At 36.5% G+C, this 15615-nt stretch overlaps 2 protein-coding genes across 3 annotated transcripts; one reads left to right on the forward strand and one right to left on the reverse strand.

Annotated features, from left to right (window-relative positions):
* Window positions 1-50: 50 nt before the first annotated feature.
* On the forward strand, window positions 51-1591 carry LOC129244566 (uncharacterized). Its single transcript, XM_054882265.1, has 2 exons — window positions 51-164; window positions 262-1591. Exons 1-2 carry the CDS (start codon window positions 126-128, stop codon window positions 1282-1284), a joined length of 1062 nt encoding a protein of 353 aa, XP_054738240.1. The 5' UTR covers window positions 51-125; the 3' UTR covers window positions 1285-1591.
* Window positions 1446-10921, reverse strand: LOC129244567 (endocuticle structural glycoprotein SgAbd-2). 2 transcript variants are annotated; one of them, XM_054882268.1, is made up of 4 exons: window positions 10813-10921; window positions 7146-7318; window positions 6819-6894; window positions 1446-2544 (listed from the first exon to the last, which is right to left on the reverse strand). In XM_054882268.1, exons 2-4 carry the CDS (start codon window positions 7313-7315, stop codon window positions 2392-2394), a joined length of 399 nt encoding a protein of 132 aa, XP_054738243.1. In that variant the 5' UTR covers window positions 7316-7318; window positions 10813-10921; the 3' UTR covers window positions 1446-2391. The 2 variants fall into 2 exon arrangements, with proteins under 2 accessions (XP_054738243.1, XP_054738242.1); XM_054882267.1 differs by having other exon boundaries at window positions 10746-10872.
* Window positions 10922-15615: the final 4694 nt, after the last annotated feature.

A 15615-nucleotide genomic window follows, 5' to 3' on the forward strand; every position in this document is an offset into this window, starting at 1 on the left:
AAAAATACAACTTGTTTAAAATCGAGAAATAATTTTTGTGGCAACTGAAGACTCGTTTGTCTCTAAGTTGAGTCTAAAGTGGCATTCATTAATATTGTATTTTTTAAAAACTTGTCAAATGGGCAATGCATAGAAAAACAAACATAAATCATCATAACGAAAAAGTAAGTACATAAATACAGATGGTCAGGTGCTGACTGATAAATAACTATATTTGGTTCATACTTTTCACACTGCCTTTACCTCCCCACGAATCCACAGTTGTCGCCAGTCTCATTAATGGAACACTTTTGCAGAGCACTACATCCGGACTTAGATCTGAGCTCAACGTGTGTCAGCTGGTTTCGTCAAGCCACTGAACACTGTACCGATTTGATTTTGCAAAAGAAGCGCGGTACAGCTTTCTGGACGACACTTAAAAATTTCATCTTTCCCAATCTTCAAACATCATTACTTAACCAAAAGATTCCAATCAGCATACATCCGAATCGGTTATCGGTAAGCGATTGCCATGCGCTCTTCTTGGACATCGTTAACGATTATGTGGCGCGAGCCCCCCGCTATGCCACCGAAGCAGCCACTAATGCTTTACTCTGGCAAATACTCTATTCGTTGATGGGTATTATGGCATTAGGCACCTTATTGGTCACTACAATATTCGCCTATCGTAGATATGAACAATCACTGGAGAAATCGCTTGATCCACTCGCAGCGGCCTTTGTGCCCGAGAAGCGTGCTGCCGCCTTTATGAATCGTAATATGCGTGTGCTCAAGTATGAGCTTCAACGGTTGCATGTGCAACATATCATACAACCCGAGGAGTTGATTTCACCTGATGGCACTACGACACTTGTCATGAAAGTTTCATCAAAGCTGAATTTCATAGACGGCCTTGTGAGCAGCACGGGACACTGTACCGGACGGTTGTATCGTCTGCAAGAGTTAAACTCCAAAATGAAACCTGAATATAAAACTGAGACAATAGCGAAGATGATGCGTTTCACCAACAACTATTCGCGCAAACTACATTTGATGGTGATATTTGAAGAAGATCCTGTCTATGAAGAACTGCTACGGCGACGCCGACCAAGTCCGACAAAAACTGCACCACCACTGGCGTTACCAGTTATAGCCAAGAAGAAAAGCTATAGTAGGCTATCAATGCGTCGCAGTGTCTCACGCTCCAGCAGTCCGCCCAAAATGAAAGCGCCCAGCCCACGGCAACCAACGCAAATACCGCGTAACCTTACCCGACTTGCCTCAAGTGTGCTAATGAAGAAGTAGCGGTAAAAACATGTGGGTAGCTGGCGAACAGTTTCCACGCGAGTGTGTACATATGTGTGTGTGTATGGTATGCTGGTTTGCGAGTGACTAGTGTTTACGTATTGTGTGTATGTCTATAGTCAGAGAAAATGTGGTGAGGCTGCAGACAGTAAAAGATCAAGTTAATGAGTTTTTACGCAATTATTTATTGCCTGATTGCTGTACTTACAAGAAATCTAAAATCTTTTGTAATCACTCACATTTTAGCAAATATTCGTAAATATTCAAAATACATAAATTGCTTAGCTACTACATACAACGAAATATATATATATGTGTATAAAATAGCATTTTAAATTACAATCATATATTTATGTATGTAGGTGTAAATAACTGTAATTAAAGTAGAAATAAGGTACATATGTATTTTTAACTATACAGAAGCAACAGCACCGTGGCTTCAGTGGAGGGAGAATATGTTTGTTAGTGAGAAAATAGTGGAAAAGTGGAAAATCCCCAACAATGCTGATGCAACGGAAGTTGGTAGCGCGCGAAAGGACGAAATATGGACAAGGTGTTTTTTTGTGTTTTGAGAAAAGAAAACTTCGAGAGAATAGAATAGAAAAACTTAAAAGTAGAAGCAAGAAGACGTAATCTCAAATAGACGCCTGTTAGTCATTAGAGTAATAATCATAAACCAGTGAAGAAAATGGCATGGTGAGCATTGATACATATTCCTATATATGTAGTATAGTATGTATGAGAATGCATTTGGATAAGTGTGTGTATGTGTTGGAAAGTAGAAAGTGTGCAGGCTAGCATTTGAAAGTCCTATTATACGTAATGAATATGTATGCATGTAAGTATGTTTGTTTAGCCTCGAATGTAGCTCGTTTCCGTTTCGATTTTCATATGTATGTACGTTGTGTTGTTGTTGCTTCTAATTTGAATTATATGCAAATAGCTGTTAGTTGTATCATTGTTCTTGTTTTTTCTATTTTTTAGTTTGTATGTTTTATGGTTGTTGCAAAATATCACGTTAATTAGCATTGATCACGTTTTACTTGTATGAAACTCGTATGTATGTAATAATGAAAAGGTGTTATTAGTTGGTTCTAATTTTGGATCTTATTTGAAGAACCTGCCAGGTCCTCCAGCGCGTGCTGGTGGCGGAGTTGGTATATGAGCGCCTTCGGCACGATAACCGTTTTCATCGGCAACATAAGTGATTGTATAGAGAACACCATCGGGCCCAGTGTAAGAGTAAGAGCCTTGCATGACCTGAAACAGGAAGACAACAGGAAACCTCTTAATATGGATGAGAGAAAAATCAATCAGTAATACGAGGAAGATTTGCTAAAACAATATAAGAAGATTTGCTAAATATATAATAAAAAAAATAGTACAAGTATGTAGATGAACATATGCACCAGCAATAAATCTAACATCTAAATCTAATAAATCTATTTTTTTGTAAAAGCCAGCAAAATGGTGTTATGTTAAAAATTTGCTGGCGTAGACAAGCAAAGTATTGTATAGGGTTATTCAATAGGTGCGCTTCAATTTTTTTCCGATAGGGAGGGCGAACGATATTTTTTATTTTTCGCTTGTCATTTGTAAACTTCATTAGTATACATTTCATCATGAAACGCTACACACTTGAGCAACAATTACAAATCTTGCAAATTTTTTATGAAAATAATCGTTCTGTTGCTGCTATTTTAAGAGCATTACGGCCATTTTGCGGTCCATTTAACAAGCCGTCCCGTTTTGGGGTTATGTGAAGTCATTGGTCTACAGTAACAAGCCGGCGACGATTTGTGAGCTCAGAGCAAATATTGAACGCGAAATTGCTGGAATTTCGGCCGATTTATGCAAAAGTGTGGTCGAAAATTGGGTTCAACGATTGGACTTCGTAAAACGTGCACGCGGTGGTCATGCAAAAGAAATCGAATTTCATACTTAAATGTATATAACAAAGAAAAAAATTAGTTAAAAAGTCAAACCGTTTGTGTTTTATTCAAAAAAGTTCAAAAGTTGAAGCGCTCTTACTGAAAACCCCTATATTTTTAAAGGTATGAAAATAATTTATTATTTATTTTAAAGTAAATATTCTACAGTGTACATATCTCTGTACCATAGCGCATTCGAAAATGTATATATAAGCATTTGAAGAAGAAGACAGTATCAATTTCTTGATGGGTTTTGCAAGTTTTTCTCATTGCGGAAGTACTTAACTAGCAAGTTCCAGGTGCAAAGTCAAAAGCTAAATAAATATACACAATTGAATTGACAAACGGGAACTTTGACAACAAGATGAGATTTCAGTTTAACTGATTAACTCAACTCGTTTATTTCTCTTTATATAATATTAACGGCTTTTGTGCCTTCGGTAACTCCCACTGAAATTTTTGGAAAAATATTTTCGTAGAACATTTTAGTCCTCATTTTTGAGTTATATTAAAAAGGGGTCAATTTGGTTCGTAAAAAGTAAGTGAGAGGAGGTTAAAATGGTCCAGAAAATTATCTCCGTAAATTGAGAATATTATTTCTCTCATACATCGACCTATACCTCTTTGACCCAGATAAAAAAAAATTAGATATTCTGAGCTAAATATTGTAAAACCCTTAAGGTCGCCTATTGATGGAATGTATGTTAATGTAAGTGTAGGCATAGTATAAGATACACCCAATAATGTAAACGTAGAGTAATGCTAAGAAGAGATGTAGTATTAAGTAAAATAAGGCAACCCTAAATGACAAATGGAAGAAAGAATAAAATGGAAGTCACTTCCGCTTGGATCGTAAAAATAGCCAGTCGTTTTATTTCTATCAGAATTTAATCGTGAGCCATCCGGCTTTAAAATATCTGGAAATACCCTCGATTTACAACTCAGGTGTGGAGTTGTGCAAACGCAACCCAATAAACTACACATTTTAAAGATAACTTTAATATTTTGCGAGATAATGGCAAATATTCGCCAAGAACTAACTAACGTGCTGACTGAGGCTGGTGTGGAATTTCCAACTACAGCAACGACAACCCAATTGCGCCGATTGCTGCGGGATGTGGTAGGAGCCACTCGGAGCACGGAAATTTCAAGAAATGACGATAATTTAAATTCTGCCGCTACTGCTGGTACTGCCGCTGTTGATGCCACTGCTACTGCCGACGTTTTCACCTCTTTAGAATTTAGTTCATTTTTAACGAAACGAAATGTAAGTCATATAAAAGTTGCTGTAGCTTCTCCACAGGCAAATGGTCAGGTAGAAAGAGTAAATAGAGTTCTAAAGACGATGCTGGGTAAACTGACGGATGAAATTAAGCATGACGACTGGGTTAGTAAATTACTTGAGGTGGAATATGCCATGAATAACTCAATTCACAGTACCTGTAGGGATACTCCCAGTCGACTCTTGTTTGGCGTGGAACAAAGGGGAGTAATAGTGGATGAGTTTACCGAATACTTTCAGGATATGTTGTGTCCTGATTACGAACGAGATCTTACCCAGATACGAGACAGAGCATCTAAGGCTATTACAGCTAGGCAGGAGTATGACGTTAAGCGGGCTTCAAAGGGTAGCCCTAGTACCCAATACATCCCAGGTGATTATGTGGTCATAAGGAATGTAGACACCACGGCTGGTAGTAACAAGAAATTTATACCCCGATATCGAGGTCCTTATGTCATTCACAAAAGTTTAGGAAACGACAGGTATGTTGTCCGCGACATTGGCGATTGTCAGCTCACCCAGCTTCCGTATGATGGGGTTATCGAGGCTCACCGCATAAAAAGGTGGGTTCAGCAACCCGATGAATGCATAGAGTTGGAAAGTGATCCCCTAGGAGATTATTCTGAGTTTGATGAACCGCGAATGATCGAGGGCGATCACTTATCAGGTTTGGCCGAGTTGTAAAACCCTTAAGGTCGCCTATTGATGGAATGTATGTTAATGTAAGTGTAGGCATAGTATAAGATACACCCAATAATGTAAACGTAGAGTAATGCTAAGAAGAGATGTAGTATTAAGTAAAATAAGGCAACCCTAAATGACAAATGGAAGAAAGAATAAAATGGAAGTCACTTCCGCTTGGATCGTAAAAATAGCCAGTCGTTTTATTTCTATCAGAATTTAATCGTGAGCCATCCGGCTTTAAAATATCTGGAAATACCCTCGATTTACAATATGTATTTTTTCTATGAAAGAAGTCTGTTCAAAATTTACTTTATCGATTAGGTTTTTATTTTTCTGTTTGTTGACGGCCACAAGGAGTTAAAGGAAAACAAATGTATATTTTTTCTGTTTTCTGATAGCGAGTACCTTATTTCCAACATAACAGCTCGGCCTCATTTTGTCCATTTTGGGAAGTTTTGTGGCATTGGCGCCTTCTTATTTTCATTTGTTTCGGTTAACGCGGAGTGCTTTTTCAGAAATAAAGTTCACTCCGACTAGAAAGTGGAACCGATTCTTTCTTAAGTCATCTCAAAAGATGAACTGGTTTTTGGCACGATATTTATACACGGCGAGAGCTGGTAAAAAATTAGCAAATTCGATCTAAAATACTTTAAAAGACTGCAATTCGAATTAAAACCTCATTTTTGTAAAAATGTATTTTAATTTCCAGACTAATCATTTTGATCCAAGCCTAAGCCTACAAAAATTGCTAACGACTTCTACTAACTAACTAAGGTAGAAAATGAAAACGAAGTTGAAGAAAGAGAGTTCTTGAGGAAAATAGTACCAAGTCGTGGTTGTCAGAAGAATTTTGGGCGCAGCCGTTTTTGTTTTGTGTTTGTGTTTTTTTTTGTTGAGGAATGTTAAAATTAACTCATATTTAAATCTAATTTCTGGAATTATTATAGAAATCAATTGTTGCATATGTCCTGAGAAGTTATTACTTAAAGACTAAAAGAGGTTTTGTAATTAAAAAAGTGCTCATGAACGATTTGTTACGAGTAATTCCTTTTTTACTACTTTCGATGCACCAACGCCTAGCGAGTAGTGGCTGAAACCAAAAGGTTCCTTGACTCCAACACTGCATGTGATTACGACCCGCCTGAAAGTATGCGAAATGGTTCGATCCCATCATAGGAAAAGCGTCCTGCTCTTCACAATATGTTGCTCAAACTGTTGTTGTTAAAAATGTCTATTCTTATATTTCCTAAGTAGATCTCTTGTGAGCTAAGTCGTTTGATCAGCGCTAAATTATTGTCGCTTTTACATACAAATTTTTCGCTTGACGAGCAGCAGAATTCTCTAGGCATGTATTTGTTATGTCATCAAATGTCAAAGATATGTGAAAGTAATAATTCTTGTAAAAATAAACTCTACCATACTTATTTCATCATGCGCCTAAATGTATACCTCCCGTTCAACATAATCTTCTCGCCAGCTACAAACCACCATAACTAGGAGTAACACGCCTAAAAGCCGAAAAAAATCTCTACACTACATTTAGTTAAGTCACTGCTTAAGTATTTACTGCGCATCCGCCACCAATTTATAGCTTTATTATGCAAATTAAAAAGTTAATCAATACTACAATAACTCACCTGCGCCTCTACTTGTGTACCCGGATTCTTCAAGTAGCCCGCTTCATCGGCGCGTATGCCATTGCTGGTTTCATAGCTGCAATGCAGAAATAAGTATAAATACCAAGCTGAATAGTCAAATATCTATTAAAAAAAGCTTTTGAAAAAAAAGTAATTTTTCTAGATGCTGAAAATCATTTGCAGCAACAATATCAATTGAAATGTCCTAACGTTCGATAGTAAATTTAAATTAATTATTCCGAAGCACTTTTACGTTGATCGAGTATTCATTAGTTACTTAATGACTTTTTCATGACACATTTACTAGCTCTTTAATGACTTACTTACTTGTATGTGTACGAACCATCTGGATTCAGATCGAATCCCTGCTTTAATATCACTGCGTTTGCCTCATAACCGCGCGCTTGAGGCGGCAAGCCACGTTGCGCATCCACGCCACCAATGCAAGAGAGCGTGGCCACAACTGCAGCAGCTAATAACAGAAATGATGCCTTCATGATCTGAAAAGGGGGCAAAATACATGTACATAAGTGTGTATACGAGTGTATATGCAAATAGAAACTATAAATTATTTAATTTGTGCCTATAATTGGCTTATTTGCAAGTACTGGTAACGCTGTTAAAATAATTTATAGTGCTTTTGAATTCTTTTGCATTTTCGTGCTTTTTGGGTTTTGCACGAATTTTCGCGATTTCTACAAATAGCAAGTTGTTGCTTACCACGCAACCGCTTGTACATATGTACAGGTATGTGCGGATATGGCTGTCAGCAGGGTTAAACGAGTGTAGTGTGATTGAGCCGTGGGCGTGTGTTGGCATATTGATTGCCTGAAGCGTGCTTGGAAGAGCAATTTGGAAAATAATTTAACATATTTATTGCGTGAAAATGCATTATTTATACAATAATTAACATATACTGAGGTAATGCTAATTTTTAGTAAGTCGTAGAAAAGTTCGGTATGCAAAAATGGATAAATTTTCTAGTACTTATGTTAAGTTGCTAAATATGCATAAATCGCCTACGGGACTGAAAACTTTGTCAGATCATGGGAGGTTCCTGCTTATGAGAAAATTGTAAAAAATGTTAATAATATGTTATGCGAGGGTTGTCTGCTCAGGAGAGAGTGCACTATATTAGTATTATATAAGTAATAAAAAGATTTTTGTATTGTAAGAAGCAAAAAATGTCTGACCAGTATCCTCTAGATACTTTTGAATTGAGTAATAGAATAATAAAGCTATATTTATTTGCATATAACAAAGACCATATTAAAATATTTGTACAAATTCGACAAATCTTCATCAAAAATTGCAACTTTTTAATCAGAATACAAAAAAAAATCGGTATGTACAGTTCTAATTTGAGTTTGAATTCAAATTTCTCGTTGATTTTCGATAATTTTTTCTTTTGACGAAGTTGTGTATTTTCTCCATATAACGAATGCATGACATTTTCTTTTCTATTGAGCAAATGTGTAACACTATACTAAATTTTATTGGGCTATAAAACTCCGTACACATTTTTGTTTTTATTCAGATCAAAAATTTTTAAGTTCCGAATTTTTATAAATATTTTACACAGTTTGAAGGTTGGATTGCCTTTCTTAGTGGCGCTTTCTTCAATGAGTTATGGGCAATGCACTGGTATTGAAAATGTTAGTAGGAGTTTACCGACTTACCGACCGAATACCGAATTGAAATTTTATCGATACACTTACTGATTTTTCATTTATTCTTAATAAGTTTATTGGGCTTTTGTGAAACAACTGGCCTTATATTTATGAATATCTTATTGGTTCGCGAAAATCCTCAGAATCTTGTTTGGTAAACGGTAATTGTCCAAATCACTCATCAGCTACGAATGTCATTTTCAAATACAGATTTATATTCAAGATTTTAAGCCATAAACAATTAAAAACTTGCGTTGTAATTGATTTTTTTGTTTTGTTCTACAAGTAAAATATAATCACGACATGTGAATGAATGAAATTTAAATTTTCCGATCAAGCTTTATTTATTTGAATTATATAATTCACTAACTGCTGCTCAAAACTCGATCTGCATGTCATACTATCATACATTAGCTATAATTTTATTTGCATACACTGGGGTCCACCAATCTTCATTCATTTTCATTTAACCACTAAATATTCTGAATATGGACCAGACTGGACCAAAACGATGTTTTTACAGGGTGGGCCATATAGCGTTTGCTTTTTGAACCACCTATTTTTTTGAGAATGGTAACACAAATGGCATGTCAAATGTGTTCATAATTTACTTAAAGGTTTGACATTTACGAAATGGTACGCTATATGCTTGAACAAAATAGGAAAATATTGAAAACCTATTTCCAAAGTGGTGAGTCTTCTTCTTCTTTTCTGATTTTCACATCTGTGGCTACGTCAATAAGCAAAATTGTCGGATTTGGGGCTCAGAAAATCCACACGTTACTGTAGAAATGCAAATGGATCCACAACGAGACACTGTTTGCTGCGGTTTTTGGTCTGGAGGCATCGTTGGGCCATTTTTTTTCGAAAATGAGCGAGGAGCCGCGGTTAGAGTAAATGGCGAGCGTTACCGTGACATGTTCAACGAATTGCCCGTTAGATATTATTTTTCATTCATAAATGACAAAGTTTAATCTTCAAAATAAAAAAAAAAGTTTGAAAAAATATTGATTAGTTTTTTTTTTATAGCCGATTCAAAAAGTAAATTTTACATGGCCCACCTTATATATACGTATCTTGATTTTAGCGACAACTTGCAGGCTACCTGACATCTTATGTCTTATATTTAATTCAAGTTTATCCTGCAGTTTTTGAGAAATTTAGTAAAAATGAAAAGTACTGGAATAGCCTCATGGCATACACAAATTCTGATCGCAAATGTATACTTTTTGTTGTTGTACTGTCATGGTAATTACCCAAACCATGAGCCAGGTTATTGCCACTAAATACTAATTTTTTTATGTTTTCTGTTAATGCTCTTTTCACAGTTTTGCAGCGGGTTTTTTTCGCACTGTTTTTAAAATGTGGCATCCTGTGTTGTAAATGCGGTGATCTCAGATGAGGGAGTTTCGATAATTAGTGATAGATATGAACCTTACATACATATTTGTGAAATATTTAGTTCTTAGTGAAAGATGTTCTTAGTAGCAAGTGACTTGAAAGTTTATGAGAAAACAAGAACTACTGTAAAAAAAAAAAAATTTTAAGTAACAAATTTGTGTGTATAAATGAAATAAGTTTGCATGATCTAAATTTTCAGTGGACTAGGTCTGCTTCTAAAAATAAGAGGTTCACAATTTTATATTTTTTGGTCTCCTCTTAAGGAACTCATATATTTTATGTATATTCATAAGATTATAATTGGCGCGCCCATCCTTTGTGAGGTATTTAGCTGAGCTCCGTCTCCCCACAGATTTATGCCGCCTTGAATGACACATGGATTTTTACGAAAAGCTTTTTCATGACAGATATGCACTCGGAGATTTGCCATTGCGTGCTCATTTGGTGTTACATGCCTAATGGGGGCATTAAGCCCGGGCCCTACCGAATAGGTTTCATGCACAAAACCACTCGGTTGTGGTGGCCACCTAGGATAGGAACGATTTTAACCACACATAATTTCAGCAAAACAATAGATAATCAGTCCAGTGAAATGTATGTATATATGCATGTATGCATGTAGGTATAATTTATAAAAATCTTCTGGAACTACAATTTTGGATTCATATACACAAAATAAGTAATCTGTGTTAGATTACATTACATTATTTTTTCTTATCATTTTTATGAACCAAAAATCCAAGAAACACAAATCCTTTTTTCTCATTAACAGCTTCACTAAGCAAACAACACGAAGCATTTTCACAGTAAATTTAAAAATCACATAAATATTTTAAAATATGTAAACATTAATTACTTCAAGGAGCGTTCTAAAGATTTTATACTGTAACAAATTTGCTTTTCAAACCGTATCCGTCACTTACTCGCGCTTAAAACTTGAGATCGTCTTCGCTTGATGGCTCGTCAAAAAACTTTTGCGGCTAACCAAATAAAATCATATGCTTTTATACTGTTGTAGCGTGCGATTGGAGCAACACTACTTGCCAATTGTCAATTGCATTTGCAGCAAACTGCGCTGTGCTAAACGAAACAACAATACAAACAATACCGGCAATGGTGAGAGATGAACAGCGGCAAGTCAACATAGCACAACAAACACTCAGCAGAAAAAAAAACAGAACAGCAACAAAGATAAATGCAGCGGAATGCATAAATGTGCTAGAGCCGCTAAGAGCATCCGCAACAGCAATAGTGATGCGAGCAACAATAAAAATAACGAGAGGTATAAACAGCATCCAGATTGAAGCTAAAACTGCCACGCTATTACAGTTGCTGCCGGTTACATTGTTATTGTTAATAGCGAGAGAATGCAGAAAGAGTAAATTCTGTGGACTAGTTGTGTGTGGGGCTGCGATTGCAGCGCAGCGCTACGTTCGGTGTACCGGCGACCGAGGAGGCATCGCTTTGGTGCAGCGTGTCGTATGCGCAACATTTCATTATGGAAATGCAAATGGGCGTTGCGCATGCGCCCATCAATAAGAAATGTATGTATGTATATGGAAAAACAAGACAGCAACATGATAATAAAAATAGCAACACACCTCTCAGGTGAGTTGCAGTTGTGTGTGTGTTTTATGCAGAATGCAGTCGTGCTGTTAAACAAGCACATACCCACGTACATACATACATGCATGCGCACTGATCGAAGCAGTTCCGCTGTGAAAATAAAAACTACTTGTTTGATACTGTGGCAAGAACAAGTGGCATGCAGCCAACGTCAACTGAAGCATCATCGCACAGCAACTGCTGCAGTAGACGAAGCGGCATGGTCGTACACCAGCAGCTTTATTAGCATTATCAGCGCCAGCGGCTGCAGCCCACCAACCAATCGAATGAATGGCAAGGTGAGGCAATGCGGCGGCAGTGGCAGTGGCAGCTATTGGAGTGTCATCTACATACACACATATATACACTCACAGCGCCGTCTCTTCTGTTCACCAGCAATCGCTGAATAATCTACACACAAGTAATTTATGTGAATTGGCAATGCGATCGTTTTATTGCATTAACTTACAAGTTATTACAAGTACTTTTCAGTGATATAGTTGCAGATGAGTTGAGATGCGCTTGTAGTTGTATATCGATGGCGCGGAGTGCATTGGCGGTGCGCATGGGCAAGCATTTGGGCAAGAAATCTCATTTTTTCAAATTCATTATTGTTATTATTATACTTTTTTGTTTTTCGAAGTGGTTTTCATGCAGAGCGTTGCTTTTTACTCTTGGTGGGTGTTGCTGTTAGATTATTTTTTCATAACGGACATATGTACATAGACATTGTCCATTTAGTTTGTGTTGTTTTTACCTTTTTACCTTTTAATAATTTTTTCTGATTTTTCTTGGATAGACGTAATATTAATTGGAAAATGTTCAACTCGTTAGTGATTTGTATTGGAGTGATGTGACGCGGCTGTTTGCAAAACTTAAGAAGATAATTATGGGACCAACACTTTTAAGTCGCGCTTTGAATTTTGTGTACTTTTTAACTGCCAATAATTTAGTTGACCAGCCATACAAATTATGCCCTGGGAACTTCGAACGTATTGCTATTTTATTGCTATTTAATGTAGTTATTGCTGGTTCAATTTAAACTTAACACTTTTCACAAAATAATAAAATACTTTGTTTTTTCGAACTATGTTTTAAATTGTAAGAAAACAGTTTAAAAAATAAAATTTTGTGTATTGTATATATGTAAAATTTTTCATATCCACCAAATATGAAGCAAACTAAACTCCGGGAGAACCATTTTTTACGATCATATTGAAAGCTGTTTATTTTTTTTGCATATCAACTTCCAAAAGTTTATTGATTCCTCCTATAATTTATAGGAGGTCAATGGCATGTCGAGTAATCCAAGTATTTTGGACATTGTCGTAAATTTGCTTGAAAATTTACGCCATTGAATTATATCCATAATTCGTTCATATTCAAGATTTGACATTTGAATAATAAACAACAGATTTAGCGGATTAACAACAGTTTCAGAAGAAACCAAGTATTTCGGACTAAACATCGATAGGAAACTGACTAAGAAGTCAAACATCTTAGAAAGAGTTAGCAAAGTGAACCTGGTTTTTTATGCCTGTAAGAGAGCTTTACGTAAGACCTTGGGAATTAAACCTAAGGTTGCTCATTGGCTTTACACTGCTGTCGTCACACCCAAATGTTGTCTGGTGGTGTGCTATGCATAAAAAAACCTATTCTATAATAATTTATTGAATAAGCTGCAGAGATCAGCGGAATTAGCAATATGTGGCGTCATGAAAAACACGCCATTCATGGCTTTGGACATCATGCTACATTTGCCACACCTAGATCTCTTCTGCAAATACTCAGCGGCCTGCTCCGCTTTAAGGCTCAAAGCGAGCTCACAATGAAGGACTGTCACACATGGACATTCAATCATCTTAAACTCGTACACGGATATACCCAGTGACTGTGATTATCACCCTCCCATTCTTTGCTTCGAAAGGAATTTCTTAATGAAAATCCCTTTTAGACTGGGATGGCTTGAAGAAGATCCAACACCCAACACACCCTTTAAGATCTACACGAACGGATCTAAAATGGACACCGGTGTAGGATCAGGGTTATTTTGCGAAGAGCTTTCTATTAGTGAATCCTTTAAACTACTTTATCACTGTAGTGTTTTTCAAGCGGAAATAAACGCTATTCATGGAGCCTTAAAATGGTTGAAGATAAACAGAATATCATCAATGGACAGCCTAGCCGCCCTACGAGCCCTGGATGCATTCCCAACAACATCAAGGAGTGTTTTACGTGGTCGCCAATCTCTAAATGATATGGCCAAGCAATATCATATAATCTTATGCTGGGTTCCAGGCCACAGAAATATACCAGGGAACTGTAGGGCAGACCAACTTGCAAGAGAAGGTACCTGTATGCCAGACATAAGTAAATTTATGGAGATACCTCTAGCAACTTGTAAGCTTCTCATTAAGGACGCACTAATCAGTTCTGCAAATCAAAGATGGATTAGCGTTAACACCTGTGAAATTGCTAGGCAAACATGGCCAATGCTAAATTTACGTCTGTCCAAGAGTATTATAAAACTGAATAGACTTCAAATCAGGGCCTTAGTAGCGGCCCTCAGTGGACATTGTCTCATAGGAAATCATGCAAAGAGATTAGGCGTTTACACGCATGATTTCTGTCGTAGCTGCAGAAATGAGAAGGAATTGGAAACAATTCAACACTTTTTTTGCATATGCCCAGCTCTAGCCAGAAGCAGGAACCGATTTTTAAAATCCTACTTCTTATCGAATATAGATAATCTATACACTTTAGGTATCAACAACCTTTTACGTTTTGTAAAAAGCTCAAGATGGTTCAATATGAAGAGGGAAATGTAGCCCAGCCCCGCGGCTCACAACGGATCCGTGGTCTAAGTGGCATCGTTGTCTCTATGTGCGATGCGGCTGTCAAACCTAACTCATAGTGCATCACAGAACCATTATAAAAGAATATTTTTAACTTCATTTTGATTTTTGAGTAACTTTGGCAAAATTTTTCCGCGATACAAGCGCTCCGGCTCTGAAAGTATTCGATGCGGCACCAGCTGGTGGTAGCAGAGGAAGGCCTCCTTTGCGTTGGAAAGATCAGATGGTGAAGCACTTGGCTTCACTTGGTGGTTCCAACTAACCTCGATTGGCACGCGAAAGTAACGACTGGCGCGCTTTGTTAAAGTAGTAGCCTGGTAATTTATTTTGAAAATTTCGAATTTCGGTTTTTTACATATTTTGAAAGTGCGATATATTGGTAATATTATATACTGTACAAATTTTAGACCGAAATTCGAAATATTGACGAAATTATAGCACATACATGAGAGCGGCTCGTACTTGTGCGCGCTAAGCCGCTAAAATTTTAAACGCGTTTTTCTCAAAACAACATTTTTCCGGATGGCCGTCGTGAAAACAAATTTTCTATCTAACGGATTGGGCAGAAATTTAGATATGTTTTTCTACACAACAATAGTTCCACATCAATAGTTCCACATAGCACATCAATTTCCACTTTAAAAAAAGGCAATTTTTTTACGAAGTCCGCCATTTTGTTATTTGTTGTCAAAATCATTTGATCTTACTACCCGCCAGAACGACAAGCACACTGATTAATAAGCAATTTGTTTTTTCTGTTTCAGATGACCACAAGTGACGAAATCACGCCGGCCAGCCACTGTACCTCTTTTTTTTGCCGCTTGCTGCAGTGTACAAAAATAGTATGAAAACATTAAAAAAAAAAATTTTTTTTTGTACACCTTCTGATACCTTTAATAACATATCAGAAAATCAAACCAATTGAATTTTATTTTCCCTTCCAAAAAATGTCCCAAACATGACCTCAAAAAACGTGTAAGTTACCAGACTACTACCTTAAATTCGGCTAAAATCGCGTAAGTGGTTATCATGCCAATCAAGAAGAAGATTTGAAATGGAGCAGAGAAATTCATTTGCTGTTTGTTTTCTTTTTAATAAAAAAGCGATGCATCTCTGCTGTTTTCTTTATAATGAACTAATTTCCTCTTGAAATAAAAAAAAATAAATTTGAAACCGATTTATCTATTTATTATTACATTCTTCTCAATAATTTATTACTACAATTCTTCTCAAATAATAATGATGCAATTTTAAGTATAGTTCCTG

Source organism: Anastrepha obliqua, chromosome 4 (genome assembly GCF_027943255.1).
Source record: "Anastrepha obliqua isolate idAnaObli1 chromosome 4, idAnaObli1_1.0, whole genome shotgun sequence".
NCBI lineage: Eukaryota > Metazoa > Arthropoda > Insecta > Diptera > Tephritidae > Anastrepha > Anastrepha obliqua.